Source organism: Taudactylus pleione, unplaced genomic scaffold (assembly GCF_031769625.1).
Source record: "Taudactylus pleione unplaced genomic scaffold, aTauple2 ptg000229l, whole genome shotgun sequence".
Classification (NCBI taxonomy): Eukaryota; Metazoa; Chordata; class Amphibia; order Anura; family Myobatrachidae; genus Taudactylus; species Taudactylus pleione.
In genome coordinates this window covers 360140-378532 of record NW_028284631.1, presented here as the reverse complement: position 1 = coordinate 378532, position 18393 = coordinate 360140, and the positions used below count along the sequence as shown (strand labels likewise).

The 18393-nt window shown below is 43.6% G+C and overlaps 1 protein-coding gene across 1 annotated transcript in view; it reads right to left on the bottom strand.

Moving 5' to 3' along the window:
* Positions 1-936: 936 nt before the first annotated feature.
* The window catches only part of ACSL3 (acyl-CoA synthetase long chain family member 3), a 111046-nt gene continuing 93589 nt past the window's right edge, over positions 937-18393 (bottom strand). The window contains exons 8-15 of the mRNA XM_088479181.1: positions 17021-17092; positions 16196-16335; positions 10623-10795; positions 10121-10195; positions 8159-8350; positions 5076-5190; positions 3663-3820; positions 937-1711 (exon numbers count right to left, since the gene is read on the bottom strand). Of these exons, the coding sequence (XP_088335307.1) occupies positions 1554-1711; positions 3663-3820; positions 5076-5190; positions 8159-8350; positions 10121-10195; positions 10623-10795; positions 16196-16335; positions 17021-17092 (1083 nt within the window). The 3' untranslated portion in view covers positions 937-1553. The remainder of the gene's footprint in view (positions 1712-3662; positions 3821-5075; positions 5191-8158; positions 8351-10120; positions 10196-10622; positions 10796-16195; positions 16336-17020; positions 17093-18393) is intronic.

Below are 18393 nucleotides of genomic sequence, written 5' to 3'. Positions count from 1 at the left end.
GTATGACCTTTGCTTTGGCCCGCGCAGGTTTTTACTATGCTAAAAGTGTTGCCATCTTTCTTTGCAAACCTATCAGCTGTGGCAGAAAGCTGGGCACACTTGTGACAGTATGCGTCACAACTAATCTTGTGCATGTGTAGGTTGATGATGTCCGCAATATAGAAAAAGTAACTTGTGTAACCCTGGAAACGTGCCCAGTGCTTTCACAATTGCAGGCTGTTAGCAAACTACATACACCTAGCGTCCCTTCCTTCTGGAGCCAGTGATGACAGCTGCCCTATAAAGAATGTTACAGGAAACCTAATGCTTCCTTGTTCAGAAACAAGTTTTTTTTTGTAATTTCTCTTCTATTTTCTCTGAATTACTGCAATAACAGAAAAGATCCCAGTGACCGTGTATAATAGCGGAAGCCCAGTGACATTATAATAAGAGCACAGCATTCAGGTGTGAAGTAAACAGACAAAGTGATTTTTTGTTTTAGGAAATATTCTAAATATACTGGACTGCTGCTTCAAGTGACCTTGTATGTGTGTGTGTGTGTATATACACATACATACATACATATACACACACACACACACACACATTATAACATATATACACACACACGTATGCTATGACAGTGTGTTTATGTGACAGGATGGGCTCCTTGTAGATGTTGATATAGATCCAGCATAGAGTATTAGGGTCTTGTAGGGCTCATTCACACTGCTCCATGGTAAATGTGCTTTTGCACGTAAATTAGTGCATTAAATATGGTTTAAAATTTCACACCAATGCTCTAGAAGATCATAATGCTGAGCATTGAAATTGCATGTAATCCACATGTAATGCATATATCCTATAGCAATGGTTTGCATTTCCTGTGTGTGCAGGCACACTATTCTTTGATGTGACTTCACACAGGAACCTATGCCCCCCCCCCCCCCCCCCCAAAAAAAAGGTATTTAACACAGAGTACAGACTCATTAACAATACAGTCAATGCCAATATGATAAAGGGAAACAGAAGCCGTCTTAGTCAAAAATGACACATATGCTGATCATTATGAAAAGCAATGTGGCCAATCAGGAGCTACGGATGTCATAAAAAACACATGTAAAATTATTTCACCTAAATGAAGTTTGCTAAAAAAAAAATAAAAAAATGCAGACCATAAATCTATATGCATTTGTATTAAACAAGCCTATACATTGTGTGAACAAGCCAGTAAGATTCCCATCCATACGTCACAGGCAGATGCTGCATTAGCTCATGAGTTACAAAAACCATTCATTCCAATTGCACGGCCTGGCTGACTGGAGGAGAATCAGATCTTTTTCGTTTTAAATATTGGGTTATACCAGCAGACGAAGATTTTAATTATAGTTTTTTCTTTTTCCTTTGACATTTGTTTCTCTGTGGTATAGTAACAATATTCGTGTAGGGCATATTCAAGCTTTTCCATTGATCCCAGATCCCAGCTGCAGGCTAGCTCTGTACTATCAGCTGCAGCCAGGTTCACAAGTAACCGTTGTTGTAACAGGCAAAGGGGGCAGCACGGCTCCTGGGCTTCATTTCCCCCCATACATCCTCTCAATATCTTCCTGGTAATGACTTTTCAGCTCCTTGCGTTTCAGTTTAAAGGCATCGGTCACCAATCCTGTCTCAGGAGTCCAAGGCTCAGCAACAAGGCGGATCTTTGCAGGGACCTCAAACTTCTCAAGGGTGGCTGGAAACAAAAAAGCAATTCATGAAACATACTAGGAAAAAGAATTCCAGTTCCCTTCCGCCTCACACATTATCCGCTTGTTATGGAAGCTACTGGAATCAGGGCCGGCACAATGCAGTCAGTGTGGTAGGCATTGTAGGGGGGGCGCCGGGCTGGAGAGGCACTCACCCCACTGCTTGCTTACTGAGCACCTTTACAGCTGCACTCGCTGCGCCTGTGACAGGCAGGCTGAGGCAGCCGGTGCAGCAATGTCATGGGCGGGCCTGGCAGGGCAAAACTAAGGGGTGGAGTGGACGGCCATGGACATAATCGTCGGCTAATGGGTGATCCGCACTCCAAACTAATCCAGTTCGCTGATCCACCTGAATTCATATGTAAATTTTTGCCAGCGGCCAACCGTTAAGGAACGGATTTCTTTGTCCGGCATTGCCCGTCCCTGAGCGGGAGAAGCTCGTTCGTTCCCCTGACTTGTTAAGTTTTAGAAGCAGCGCCACTCCCAGCAATAGCAAGTAGACCTGCAATTACGTCACGCAGCGCACATACACGCCTGCTCTCTCTGTGTGTGAGTGCTGTGCCCAAGTAGAGGTGCAATGGAGGAGCTGTCTCAGCGGCACACCGTAATGGCAGGAGGAGGACCCGCTGAACAGTGACTGAGAGAGAGAGCTGGCAGCTGCCTGTCCCTGACAGGTGGTGAGGGTGCAAATTTATAGTATGCAGGGGGACACCGAACAACCTGGCACCGGCCCTGATTGCAATGAATCTCTAGTGTGCGCTATGTAAAGACTAGATGCCTGTTCCTAGGGTTGCTGACAGATCCAGTGGGCCCTGATGCTGGGTGGGCAAGTGGGGGTAACACCCAGTCTGGTTTCTTTCGCATGAACAATGTGCCAAAGCTTCACGGCAGCATATGGCGATAGGGGCGTAGCTATGGCATCTTAGGGGATGTGGTTATGCCTCCTCATCAAACCTGGGCACCCACGGAGGCCTAGTCCTGAGTACTTTGTATCTAACCCACCCTCTCTGTCCCTAATAGGATCCTAAAATCAATTCTCTAGGTGTTTTTAGAAGTGACCCAATGTCAGCATAGTTACAAATCAATAAAGTACAGCATAAATACAGAAGACTATTGATCAGTTGGGAATATCGTCAGATAACTTATCCATGGCCTTCAAAATCGGACAAGTGCGCAAGTCGCCAACCTACAGAACTGTACACCTGGAGCCTTGTGGTTCTGTAATGTGGTGGTGCAAATGTTCCTGGTCTGGCTACAGTCATTTGCTTAGGAGGAGTGGCCAACGCCAATCACTACTTACTGAATCTGCTCAATCATCTTCACCACACATTACACCTCCCCCCCCCATCCCTTCCAGGTGACAATGGCGGCAGCACAGTGGCATAGTGGTTAACATTGCTGTCTCACAGCACTGAAGTTACAAAGTTCAATTCCAGACCTATCAGTGTGTAGTTTGTATGTACTCCCGTGTTTGCACCAATTTCCCCCGCCTGCTCTGGTTTCCTCCCACACTCCAAATACATACAGGTTAATTGGCGTCTGACAAAAAGCTGAGTGCGTGTATGTAAGTCCCTGATTATAGAGAATATAGATTGTAAGATCCACTTTAGAAGGGACTGACTGGCATGACTAAATATTCTCTGTAAAGCAATGTGAAATGTGTGTGCTATATAAATGACTATTAATAAAAATAATCCACACTGCAATGGTTTCATGAATGAGACACTGATGTCAGCCATAGGAAAGCAGAGGTGAATCCATATGGGATATAGAACATCTGAGACAGCGTTTCCCCCCAGCATCAGCCAGGTGGCCATGGAGTGACTCTCCTGTGGAAGTGTGGCACTACATCCTGCCTGTACAGTTACACAAATTGGTAGAGTTTAATTTTTGTCTGCTGCCTGTAATTACTATTTGGTAACACTACTCACTACTTACCTGCAGCTGGAGATTCTACCAACATTCTAAGCACTTCCTTCTCCATTACAGAACTGTTACACAGAGACTCAAAGCTTCCCAGCATGCCTTTCTTCTCTGCCAGCTTTAATATCTCCTTTTGGTTTGGCACAATAAAGCCAATCACATATGACTGGTCGCTGTAATGGAAGAAATAATATAGGTATGTACATTAATATCATAAATATATCTACATATTAATTCATACATTTATAAATAGGTATGTCTGTTATATTATACTATGATATGCCTAGATGGTCCTCAGTAGCCTCTTTCCCTGCTTGCTCGTCTTGCAGTTCTTACCCTGCATATTAGCCAAACTTCTATCTCCATTGTGCCCCTCTGCTGGCCAGTAAAGTGTCCTATTAGTAGCAGTGGAAGTATATTGTGTTCAATAGAAAATCCAAATGTATAAGATCTAAACCGCCTGTCCTCTTACTTTAATAATACATACTGTTTATTCCCGAATCTTCACCAGGTGATCCTGGGAAAGTACAACTGGATGTCGTACGAGGAGACCTACATGTCCGCCTCTCGGTTTGGGAGTGGACTGGCTGCGCTTGGCCAGAAACTGAGGTTTAAAGCTGGGCATCCACTATACAATTATCTGTCAGATATCTGTCCAATATGGCTGCTTGGAATGAAAACCTGGTTATGTATGGGAGCAAATGACAGTCCATCATATTGTTTTAAACACTGAAAAAAGGACAAAAAAAATTGTTCAAATTGGTAAAATGTGTGTTTTAACCAATTTGTCTGAACAACCATTTTTGTCTGTTTTCCAGTGTTTGTGAGCAAATGGACGAATATCATTGGCTCCCATACATTACCAGATTTTCATTCCAACCAGTCAGATTGGACAGATATCTAGAAAATTGTATAGTGGATGCCCAGCTTAAGTTTCACAATTTAAGGGCCAGAGTCCATTAGATGTGAGCTGCTGCTGTAATTATTATAGACTGATCTCTGCTGGCACCTCTGCGCACAGAATCCAACTCAGACGCATCCGAAGATGCTGCCGGGACCTGTTTTGGCAGCAGCTTGTTGCCTAAAAAGTGGGAGTGAATGTTTCTCCGGACTCATGCACAGAAATAATAGAAAGAAAACAGGTGCACACTTTAATACCATACTTTTTCTGTATGAAGAAACTAAGGGGTCTATTTACTAAGCTTTGTTAGGAGATAAAGTGAACGGTGATAAGGTACCAGCCAATCAGCTCCTAACTGCCATTTTTCAAACACAGCCTGTGACATGGCAGTTAGGAGCCGATTGGCTGGCACCTCATCACCGTTCACATTATCTCCTAACACAACTTAGTAAATCGATCCCTAAAACACAAAGTTGTGCTGATCATAGATTAGGACTACGCAGGAGGCATAGTTCTCGCTGCCTCACCTGTTTGCATATGCACAGATGTTGTCCACCATGGACAGATTCTTCAGTGCAGCCTCTACTTTCCCAAGTGATACATATTCTCCTGCTTGGAGCTTCACCAGGTCCTTCTTCCTGTCTAGAGGACAAATTAATATGTATGTATGAAAAATACTTCCACCAGCACTGTCTCCGTAAGCCACTCTATGTCGTTACACGTGTCTACAGCCACGGAACAAGTTAAGTGCCACTTTAATCACTAAGACCCCGATAAGTTGCTCTTGTACAGGTTTTCTGCAATGCTTGATGGTAATGGATGCTACATGACCTTCACAGCTTCACAGGACTTAAATATGGCAGAATGAAACTGCCACATCTAAACTACATAGGAGACATAATCTAGTCGAACCAGACTAGCAGTGCCTTGGATGAATTGATAGGCCACAGTATGGTAGCCTCCATTGTGTGTATTCCCATACATGCACTCAGATGATTTGTACTCCCTCTACTTGCTCTGCAGCTGCAGAGGAGAGAAGTTCAAGAGCTTAAACACTCCGGGTCAAGGTGTTAAATGGGCGGCTCTGTTAGTAGTGACTGGGACAGCCTATGAATTACACAGAGCGGCTACAATAAACAGAGCACTAAGAAAATACTAAATTACAGGACAATTTGATTGGCATCTATAGTAGTACACAGACTACTGGAAAACTTAAGGGCTGTTAATAGGCATTGAAAAGGAACTGGAAATTGGTACCTTAATGGTTCACTGTATATAGCGAACATTTATTTATTGGATTTAAACTTTTCATGCTAAAAACAAGAGAAAAATCACTTTTTTGAGTAAAAGCCAGTGAAGCAGGTTACAATACTCAGTATATACTAGCAATGAAGAGTAGAAAATGGGTGAAAACACAAAACAATTGTTTCATCTAATAAAGCAGTTTTATGTTCTAATGTTATTTATTACATAAATGATTAGTAGAGAAAAAGAAAAAAAAGAAAAAAAATCACCACTAAGTGAACGTCTATACATCCTATTTATTAGTTTTCTTTATTTAAATAAGCAAAGAGAAAGTCAGGAACTCCATAATTTTTGAGGCAATTCCCAAACTAATTACAGCCGCCTGTCACCTGTGTTCTTTATGGTATCCGGATGGAAGATCTATGGTGAGTAGATAGAAGACAGTCAATAAGTCGACACCAGATGGTCAGCAAGGTTAAAAGGTCAAAATGTCGACATAGAAATGGTCAACACAGAGTAGGCTGACCATTTTTTTTCATGATTTTTAGGGTTAGGATTAGGTTTAGGGATAGAGTTAGGCACCTGGTGGAGGGCTAGGAACCAGGGGGAAAATTAAAAAAACAAAAAAAGGTGTCGAACTATTCTGTCTCAACCATTTGTATGTAGACATTTTGGCCATGTCGGCCATTTGACCATGTCAGCCTAAGCACATGTCAACCATTTAACAGTCTAACCATTTGACCTTGTCGACCATCTGGTGTCGATCTAATGACTGTCTACTTAGACATTAGAACTTTCAATTCACACCCGTTCTTTATCCAGCTGTGTAGATTACGTTTTTAATCAATTCTTAAAATACAGACTTCTCTCTGTTTTTCTGCCTCCAGTCAAACAGTACTGAATTGCTAATTGGAAATCAAGCACACATCGCTAGAGTGATGCAGATGAAGTCTTCATATTGCACACAAAGGGACTGATTCTGAGATGGACGCAAAATGGATATTTTTGCGAAATGCTGCGGAAGTCTCATTTACTACCTTAAGGTAATGCGAGGGGCATCTGCAGGCCTAATGCGAGAGGGGCATCTGCAGGCCTAATGCGAGAGGGGCATCTGCAGGCCTAATGCGAGAGGGGCATCTGCAGGCCTAATGCGAGAGGGGCATCTGCAGGCCTAATGCGAGAGGGGGACCTGCAGGCCTAATGCGAGAGGGGGACCTGCAGGCCTAATGCGAGAGGGGGACTGCAGGCCTAATGCGAGAGGGGGACCTGCAGGCCTAATGCGAGAGGGGGACCTGCAGGCCTAATGCGAGAGGGGGACCTGCAGGCCTAATGCGAGAGGGGGACCTGCAGGCCTAATGCGAGAGGGGGACCTGCAGGCCTAATGCGAGAGGGGGACCTGCAGGCCTAATGCGAGAGGGGGACCTGCAGGCCTAATGCGAGAGGGGGACCTGCAGGCCTAATGCGAGAGGGGGACCTGCAGGCCTAATGCGAGAGGGGGACCTGCAGGCCTAATGCGAGAGGGGGACCTGCAGGCCTAATGCTAGGGGGGGGGGGATCTGTGTGCCGCACCGTTTTTCCATCCACAGTCGCAAAAGGTCATCATCGGCACTTGCATCAGCCCCAAGCTAAGTGCAAGAGATCCGCGTGAAACAGGCTTCCCTTCCCCGTACATGACTCAGAATAGCATGGAGCTGTAGCTACACTACCATACACTCCCACAAGAACGAACAACTCTGTCACCGCCCAGTTACTGCTCCAAAAGGCCCATTTCACGGAAAGACAGATACAGACAAGTTCCGTCCAACCCAGAATAGAATGGAGATACTCAAAAACACGTAAATTTGCATCAGTATATGCGTTGTATGCTAAATCTCGCTATGTGTGTCTGTACAGAGAAACCCATCTGACTCAAAATCAGCCCCCATAATACAGAGCAGCAAAAATAAGCAACTTTTTCATACAGTTCCATAAAGAAAATTGTCTAGTTCTGCATTTGGCCACAAACTTTTTCCTGTTCGTTGCTGGAATTTGGCTCTCATTGCTACTGGGGCTATGCACTGCTATTTTATCATTACTGAGCAGTATACATGCTTTTTTATGTAATATCTATATAGATCGATAACACAGTTTTTACATTTTCATGGAAACTATTACTTATTCAATCCTCTCCTCGGTACCCAAGTGTCCCTAAAGAGGTCTTATGTCCACCTGAACTACAACCGAACCTAGTCTATTAAGAGGCGTCTGAGAAGATGGTGGAAATCCTAGCTAGCCACAATAGGATACCATGGCCAGAGCACTTTATGGTAATACTCTACATTAGTAGTGTGGAACTTAATGTGATTACATTGTAATATAGTATTACCAATTATTTTTAAGCAGCCGTCAGAGTGGAATTCACCAATATCCCCAGTACAGAACCAGCGTTGACCATTTTTATCCACAAAAAAGTCCTCCTTGGTCTTCAGTTCATTTTTGTAATACCCCATGGACACACTGGGCCCACCAATCAGAATCTCTCCTCTGGGCCTTGGCTGGTCAAAGTTAAAGTAGCCACCTGGGTGAGAAACATGTCAAGGAACAGAAAATAAATCATCAGCTTCACCCATAACCTTAAATCTTGGCAGAGTATAATACTAGACATATACACACGATAATTAATCTCTGTGGGGATTATTACATCTTTATACTTTGGAGATCTCATCAACTCTATTTAGGAACAGCATCATATTAGGACAGAGTATGTCTCATGATAAGGAAAAAAAATGTGTTTTCTGCCAAGATATCACTTGGCGAGATCAGAGACGCTTATAAGGCTATAGGATATTCAATGACAGAGGAATTGATAAGTGTCTATTTTTGGAAGCTTACTGCTCTTCATCAAAATGGCATTTACTGCAGAACTGAATCTAACAACGACTCCCCTGTTGACGAAAGTACTGATAACATTCCAAATGCGGCACTAGCCGTATGATTTGGCATAGTAAGTTTAATTATGCATAAAATGCATTTGTCAGTGTGAGAAACATACATTTGGACTGATGCAGAGTTGAAGAATTGCAAGTCAGCCATAATTACACTTGCATTGTGTGCACAAAAGTAAATATATACATTCGGCCATATGCAGAGTTATGCTCATCTATGCGTGCACAGAGCCCCTGTCCGTACACTTGGTTAAATAGTTGTCCCTTATTAATAATGTGCACTTGTACCAGCTCTATACCTGGTGCAAGAGATCAGTCTAAAAACAAGAGTCTCTCTCTGTACACAGAACCCTCCATATCCCACAATTCCAATGCTAAACTCTGCCTGAAAACCTCCGTTACCAAATAGTGATGCTCCTTCAACCGCAAGTAAAGATGCAACCGAGTTACGTATGTCTCAGCATCATTCCCAAATGCGAGCACTTGGCTACAGAGAATGCAGAGTTGAACACAAGTGTTCTTTGCGGATGGAGTATATGGCCACACTGGTTGGTCTGTCACTCATCCCTAGCACCAAATGACAGGATCCAGCTTACTCACACACTGAGGAGGCCAAACCAGACAGATTGGTTGTGAGACAGGTAAGGCACACAGATGTCGGCACATGCAGGGAGATGATGGTCATCTCGTAACCAGATTTATGGACATGCCAAAAAATGATGCAACTGTATTACAATGGATTTTTTTGGGCATGGCAAGGATTAAGGTTAATATAGCAATAATCCCATATGTATGCCCAGTGTAATATGTAATTTCCCACATCTGAATATATAAAAAGTACGTTTTTCAGTCAACCAGCTAACCTTAATAGCCACTGTCTTCTGTACGCCGTCGGATATATGGAACAGGTGGATCTCTGTCTCATCCAATTTAAAACTATACAGCAGGATCTCCTGCGAAACACTATCTAATATCTTCAGCCTGGCAAATTTCTTAAATGCTTATATACACATTTTGAAATTTCTACAATATACTCAACTTTAGGTTTGTCTTTGACATACACTTTAGTGAAAACTCTATACATCAAAAAACTACAGCCAAGACAGTCTTTCTATTCCAGAAGCAGCATAATACCTTGAATTTCATTTTAGTGGATTCCTAGTGATGTGCACAGAGTGGCTCTGGAATGGTCAGGCAGAGGTACTCAGAGACCATTATCTTCACCCTTTTTCCTTACCGCCCAGTGAGATGTGCAGATAAATGTGTGAAGATGGCCTACACCATTATTTGGCAGTGTGCGCAGCTGAACATTGAGGTGATGTGCAGTGGCACATCCCCGAGACATGAATACATCCCTCAGAATTTGCAGAGATGCAGAATGTCAATATATGCAAGCTACTTACCTTCTTCCCAGTTCTTCAGCTTTATCTCACAACACACCAAAGGAGCTCCCACTCTGCCCGTACTGTAGTCATACACTGGAAGGCAGATCAACATTAGATCAACAAAGATCAGAGTTCTTATTACGGCTTTACAGAATTACGCTCCTAATGCTACCGTCATGTAAGGAAAAAAAACACATCACAGCCTGTATCATTGGAATTGGTTTCTATGATAAATGGCAGGATAACACAGGGGCATCTAAAACTGAAATGGAACAGTTGAGGCAATATACGTAATTAGGAATAACAAGTTGATAAAAAGGAAATCTACTACATTAACATTACAAAGAGAACATTAATTCTCAGGATTCACAGGTGCATATGTACCAATTTAATTGTATAAAAGGGCAAAACAGTACAAAATTCCTAGTATAAGTTCTCCTATAGATAAGGAATCTAATAAAATGCACGCTCTTCATAAAAGTCAGTCATGACGCCTCATCTTGGTAGGGTGCACACTCACTTTCAGTGATGGTGCCAGCGCCACAGGTTTCTGTAAGGCCATACCCCTGCCCAACGGGACAGCAGAAGCAGATGTTCATGAAGCGCTGGGTGGCAGCAGATAGAGGGGCACCACCGCACAGCAGGACCCGCATCTTCCCACCTAGCAACTTTCTTACTTTCCAAAACACAAACCTGGAAAGACCAGTAAATAGACAATTTTAGTTACATTTCCCACAAACAGAATACACAAAACAATCTTTATTCCACTGGCAAAATAACTATACCCCAAAGACACTGCCCTGGCACATACACATAGTCTGCAGTACTGCCAGTCAGTGTCGCTCCACAATACATCTGAGTACCAGACAATCATGCACATCTTCTATAGAACCAAATGCAATCTCTTTACCACAATGAACAGCAATTTCCAAAGTAACACTGGCAAATATAGCGGATTAGAAGAAAATCAGCATGCTTTCCTTCTTTACAAAAAAAAAAATAAAATGAAAAAAGAATTGTACTTGGTTTTGTTTTAAATATATATTTTATTTTACATATATTTTGTCTCAAGTGCCCTCATCATGTTACAGTGGAATGAAATTAAACTAGTTAAAGCATAAGAGAATTGAGAGATCACGCCAATGGGGTCTTCCGCAAGTTACCACTAGTTACATAACAGCAAGATCTTCTGTTCTGTAGATATGGAGTTTGTACATGTTCCCTAACAGTGTGATAAACCAGGTCTTACAGAGCAGCAGTAGACAGAAGCATCATGTTTGCATTAATCAATGATAAATAGGACAGGATTTAAACAAACCCAAGCACTGTGGAAGGTTTATTTACCCTTCGGGGTGAAAGTAACAATCTGCTGGAGCAGCTGGAGCAGGACATTACACAGTAGATTCTTAGAAGTTGGGAAACCCACAAGTAACTATAGAGAGCTAGACAGGAGGTTCATCTGGTGAACTCCAGACTTAACATGAAGCCATTAACCGACTCAGACCGAGACAATTCACTTCCCTAGAATGCAGATGATGACTTCTAGGATCAATGCTTTGTTCAGTTTATTTTGCATGTCACGCCATAATGCACCATCATGTGGCCTCATCTAGACCTCCACAATGGCCTCCCTAGCCCAGCAACATTTATTTGCCATTGTTTATAAAACATGCTTTTTTATAGCACGTTCCCTTAATAATGGAGCTATAATATGGGCTACTACTCAGTGACAGAGCAGTAAGAGTACCTCTGTATTACATGTTTCTGATGTAAATCTGCAGATACTGTATATGATCTTTTGTCCAGTAACAAATAGTGAGACGAGTATACAGAATCAGTTCTGTATATCAGTTCTGTATAAACTGGCCTGGCTAAATATTGGAGATGTAGCTAAGAGACTGGTGGCCACGAGGCCGCCGGTCTCTATCCCGATGCTGGAATCCAGACAAGGGCGTTAAGACAGGCATCGCTGGAATCCAGGAGGACGTGTGCCCAAATGAAGGTAAGCCGAGGGGGGGGCAGCTAGCAGAGTTAGCATTAGGTTTTGGGGGGGATGCTAGGGTTAGGCACCACTGAGGGGGCGGGGGGGGGGGGTTTGGGGAGAGTTCGGGTTAGGCACGAAGGGAGGAGACTTAGGTTTAGGAACCAACGGGGACGGTTAGGGTGCCGGTAGCGTTAGGGTTAGGCTACAAAAAAGGAGGGTTAGGGGGTGAAGGTGGGGGAGGTTAAGTATACTTACCCAACACCTGTCTGGATACCAACCATCGGGGTGCCGTTGTCGGTATTGTGACAGGAGGAATCCCGGACAGCCGGCATTACATACCCATTCGAAATATTGGGCTGTCTGATACTAGCGTATGACTGGGTCATGACTGGTATAAAGGTGGCTCTTCCATTTACAGTCTTTTAGAGCCAGAGAATAGGGATGAGCGGGTTCGGATTTACTCGGTTCTTATCGCCACTTTACCACAAGTTTGGATTTATTTTATTGGCTATCCAAAACACGTGATAGTCGATAGCCAATAAAATGCCGTTTTAAACAGTAAATTCGAACACGCTCATCCCTAGAGAAAATCCACTCTTCTTGCAGATAACGGCCTGTGATAAATCCGAAATCTGTTCTGTTGTAGATAAAAGGCCCTGTATAGTTCCTAGCTCTGGGTAGTTGCCGATATACAGCCCAGTGATAGTTCCTGAATATAGGCAATTGGCAAATACAGGCCCTGTGCTAGTTCTTGGCTCTGGGCATTTGGCAATAACAGCCCCAGTGCTAGTTCCTGACTATAAGAAGTTGGTGAGTACTGAAAAACAATGGAAGTAGTATAGGTGTACTACCACAAATGTTACTTAAAGCAGAGGCAATTAGTAAATTATTCAAAAACAGGTATTTAACGGTAAGTACAAAAATCCTCTCTGATTGCATTTGGGGGACAGTGGATACCATGGGTTGCTTGTGGGGACTGAAGGAGCTGGCATTTAGACTAGTATCTCTTTAAGACAGAAGCTCCTCCCCTCTGCAACCCCTGGTCTTCAGTATAACTTCAAAAGTAGCCCTAAAGCAAGGGTAAACACCACAGCATAACCTACAAACCATCAGTAACCAACCAATGAACAAAAACAGTGGGAAGGCAGTGTCCCCCAAATGGTATCAACGAAAGCAATTCAACACTAAGTACAAAAATCCTCTTTTCTCTTTCTTCTAATCTGGGGTACACTGGACACCATGGGATGTTCGGGAGGGCACGCTCAGACAACCTGAATGCAAAACCTCCTGTCTGAAAATAGCAACCCTGGAAGCAAAAAACTGGTGACCAGGTGGTCGCACGACACAACTACTCCAAAGGCCTCAGGAAGGAGCACAGGAAGCACTCACCGCCCTGGTAGAGTGCCCCAACACCCGCTCTGGAGTGAGCCTGGAGGAGAACAGTAGGTCTAACTCACAATAGTCTACTTTCCTGCCTGCCAACCACACTTATACATATCATAAAGCATCAGGAGAGAATCTGTTCACCTAAGAGCCAAATGCTCGAATGGAGGGCTGACACTACAAGATTCAGAGTCCATGGAGCCACTGGAGGGACAAAAGGAGGCTGAACATATAAAACTACCTGTAAAAAAAAAAAAAAAAAAAAAAAGTACAAAACTACAAAAGAAGAGCAAACCGGCTCAGGGAAAACAATGGAAAGCGCAGAAGCTTGCACTTTCAGGAAAAGTGGGTGTAGCCCCACCCCCAAACCATCCTGAAGGAATGCAAGTAATCAGTAATGAAGAAACAGAAGTATAGAACCCTTTTCTTTTTACACCACACAATGCAAAACTTCAACACTTTTTGGTAGTTCCTAGCCGAAACAGGGTTTCTAGCTCGCAACATGGTCTGTACATAGCAACAGGGGAAAGACATACCTCAGACTGATCATTCACGGAAGTGTCATCCACTGCAAAGGCGCGCGGGTCTCTAGACTGTGTACAAAACCAAGGAACCTTGCAATTGTGTTGTGAGGCCATGAGAAAGACCCCATTTCTGAACCAAATTGGTTGAAGGTTGCTGGATGTAGAGAGCACGCTACAGGCAGGGCTGCATTCCTTCTGAGAAAGCCTCCCAATTGTCTACCCTTGGTATAAACACTGCAGAGAGTGCTATCACAAATGCCTCTATCCAAGACAATATCTGCGCTGCCATTGTCTTGGTGCTCAGGGCGCCCCCTTGATGGTTGACATATGCCACCGCCATGGCATTGTACGGACCAGGCACCTTGCAAGAACTTACAGAGCCTCAGTCAACGCAAGGTAGATGGCCCAGAGATTCAAAACATTGATGGGAAGGGAAGACTTCTGTGCAGACCAAAAACCCTGCAGGCAAAGGAGCAGGGTCACTGCCCCCCCCCCCCCCCCCCAAACCTGAAAGGCTGAATCTGTGTTTACAATGACCCAGAAAAAGTATCCAGAGACCTGCCCTTGCTGCGATTCTCAGTAAACAATGAACAATTAAGTGACTGAGGCATGCACAAAAAGTGGCTGATCAGCTAAGACCCCAGTTGATAGTTGGACCCTGACCAACTCAAGAGTGGTACCTGGCATACTGGATGGCCTTGAAAGTAAAGACCAACTTCCCCAATAACTGTATGCATAACAGTACAGACGGACAGTCCGGGGCTAGAACCATCCTGACTAAAGCCTGAAGGGAACAGACCTTTGAAGACTGGTGTTGAAGATCAAGCCCAGAATCCGCAAACGTTGTTAGGGAACCAGATGGTACTTCTTGAAATTCAGAATCCAATCACACTGCCTGCCAGGTCCAAAGCTGCCTTTCTCACGTTGTCCTGTGGGAACGTTTTAGAGGAAAAATTCCCTGGATGGGGGACCCCTGAAGTCTATGACATAACTCACCTGAATGATCTCTAACACCAAGCAGTACTTAGAGGACCTCATCAACGTGTCTCTGAAGTGAAGCTGACCTCACACTTCAGACCTAAACAGGTGGGAAGTTACCCCAGCAGGCAGAAGTGCTTCTTAGGTACCTTAGGCCCTGAGCACCTACCCGACCAGTTTGAACTACCTCGCTGCGTCAAGTCCCTACCAAGAAATGGCCTACCTCTAGAAGTCTGCCCACTGGTCCCCGCCCTGCACCGCACCGAAAAAAAGGATGAAAAGAACAGAACAGAGGGCCCTTGGCTTTTAACGCAGATACCGTGATACTCGTGACTAACACAATTACTGTGCCCAACTCTGGCCCAAAAAGAACACTGCCCTCAAAGGAAAGCACCTCAAGGGGGCACTTGAACTTCGAGTCTGTGGCATAGGAGCGCAACCTTAAAGCCCATCTGGCACATATTGCCTTTGCAGTGACCCTGGGCCGCTTCACAGACATATTTCGCAGTACCCCGTAGTTATTCTGCTAAATCCAGCAGATCCTCCTTGGAAGAATTCGCTTGAAGTTCAGCAAGCAGCTGGTCCGATCAATGTTCCAGAGCTCTATCCACCCATGCCATGCCTTAGTTAGCAAGGGCCGAAAAGACATGCCCTTGCTTACAAAAAAGACCTTAGGCAACATTCTAGCTTTTTTTGTTTAATGGGTTCGAAAAAGACCAGAAGCGTGGTGGTATTGGTAAACTGTGGCCCTGAAGCGTCCTCCCTAGGAGACTGCTCTCATTTTTGTGTGTGATAGAGAAATGGAATGGTAAAACTCATATCCGGAGCATTCCAAACCTCCTTAATTAAATCAGAGAGATCCGAAGAGGATGGAAACGTAACCACCCTCTTTTTCTTACGCTTAAAAGGCCCCAAAGTCTCAGCAAGCGAATCCACGTCCAAGCATTCCAAATACTGAATAAACACACCAAAAGGCACCCGCTACAAACAAGCCAAGCTCCCAGTGTGCTTAAAAACACACTGATCACCAGGGGTTGCAGAGCGGAGAAGCTTCTGTCTTAAAGTGATACTAGTCTAAGTGCCAGCTCCTTCGGTCACCACAAGCAAGCCATGATGGGGTGTTCCCCCTGATTTAAAGAGACGGAAAGCTTTTTTTATATGCCTGACAATGGTTATCTAACATGTTCAGATTACGGCATGTAACATGACACTAGGATGGTATACCTGTCACACAGCGGAGTTCTGGCCCCTTTAGAGATCTGCTTCATTTTGTAGTTGTACGCAAGGGAGAAAAGACCTCTCTGAACCGGACTCATGGTGGCCACTTTGCTCATAACATTCTTATAAATGCGATCCATGATTTCCTAGAAATATAAAGGAAGTCACAAACTAATATCATAGTAAGTAGACAAATGCTGAAATGAACGTCCCCATACCATATAGCTATAAACAAATACTTTCAGTCAGGAGCTACACATGCAAAGTCTAAACACACAGTAAAGAATTGTTAGCAGCATAAACGCCAACATATAGAAGTTAATTACAAAAACTTTCTGCATACTTTTATCTAAGATATATTTAATTGTTGTAATAAATATTTAATTTCCATATGAAACAGGATGCCTCCAATATATTCTTTAGTATGTTCTTAGTAGTAATTGCTGCTTTATTGAGTACAGTGCAAGATCCTTGCTTTTCCTGTGTCTGTAAACCTTACTAATGAAGTCATTTTTATTTCAGAACTGTAATGAAGTTTGAGGAGTTAAAAGTCAGTCATCTATATTCTTTTCTGAAAAGAAAAAACAAAACAAAAACGCTAGTAACTTGTGACTGGGGAGGGGTAGACCCTACATAAGAGCCATCTGATGCCCGCTCCGTGGTACGGTCACTCATCACAAAAGCTTGTAGGAAATATCTGTAAATATTTGTACCTGCAGCTCTTCACACATTGTCCTACAGACTTGAGCACTGAGTCAGTCCCTCTAACGTCAGGACAGCTAGCTTACAGTAAGTAGGAGGGAACATTGGTTTTTTTTAAGCACTACTTACAGGGACAGCGGCCATCAGGGTTGGCTGAAGCTCTGAAGCATCACCTTTACTTCCTCTCTTTATTTTAGTGGACTGAAAGATACAAAAAATGTTTTAGCCGTTAAGGCATTACAAAGTCAGGTGTATACAAAAGGACGACAGCTGCTGAGCATAAAGAAAATATAGGCAGCAAGTTGTAAATGGTTTGCGTCATTTCAGTGTTCCCTCCTTATAAAGGTTATACACACAGAGCACGTGCATGTCAGAAAGGCACATTACTCATCACGTTTCTCTAGGTAAAGTGCATCATAGCATTCTTCTCTCTCATACTAGAACAGTGGAACCCAATGTTCCTGTATTCTATACATTGTTTCTGTAAACAATTGCCAAATATAGAGATTAGATTGAAGGGTCCCAGGTTACATAACACATTGCTGTCCAACATAACTAGGAGATGTAGGAACAAGCGGATATTTCCCAAACCAAAACACAACACAGGAAAGTGCACTAACACAAATTATGTTTTTTCTCTTCTAATAAGTACATACCAGTCTGGTCTCACTGGTAAATAGTGTACTTGCACATCGGTGAGAGCCACCAAGTTACACTAAAAATTGAATATAAAATCTACTCTGCTAAGCAGATTGTGCACAGGTACTGGCAGCCCAAACTGAAGATTCAGCCACACACGTACAAACACCTGGTTACATCTAACAGATCCAGCTGTTTGATGCGCTGTCTAAACGTTGAAATCCATTGGCGAGTATGATCACAGGTGGCAGATGACAGCACACATGGTCAGATGTGCGCACTGTCCATCTGTATTTATTGCCGATCACACCAGCAGTCTTTTTAAACACATAGGGCCTGATTCAGAGTTGTACGCTATTGCTGCCGCAGCTGCATTTATTTCAGCTGAGGATTTGCGATAATATGCTAACAGCCATCGGGACTTCTACGGAGACGTCCCCTGGAGCGGTCTGCAACGGCATACATCTATGCAGCATCGGACGCAGATCATGCAAATATCCACTCCTGAAGTGAATCTATGGTCACTCAGAATGGCCGCTGTAACAGACACCGGAACCCTGTTTCATGCGTATGGGATCGCAGATGGAGGATGTGACACCCCTCCCCAAAATGGTCGAGACACGCCTGCGTTTTTAGCGGTCACTTCCCGTTGCCTCTGCCAAACACCGTCAATCTCAGTGTGAATGAAGACTTGCAGCGTGTGACTATGGTAATGTACCTCGACACATGTGCAGTGCCATTCAAACAAACAAATAGCTCTATTTGCGAAAACATCGGCATTAGGTACAACTCTGAATCAGACCCCAAGTACACTGCTACAATTTGCCAATTAAGTATAAGAAGGGCTATTTGCAGCATGTTTG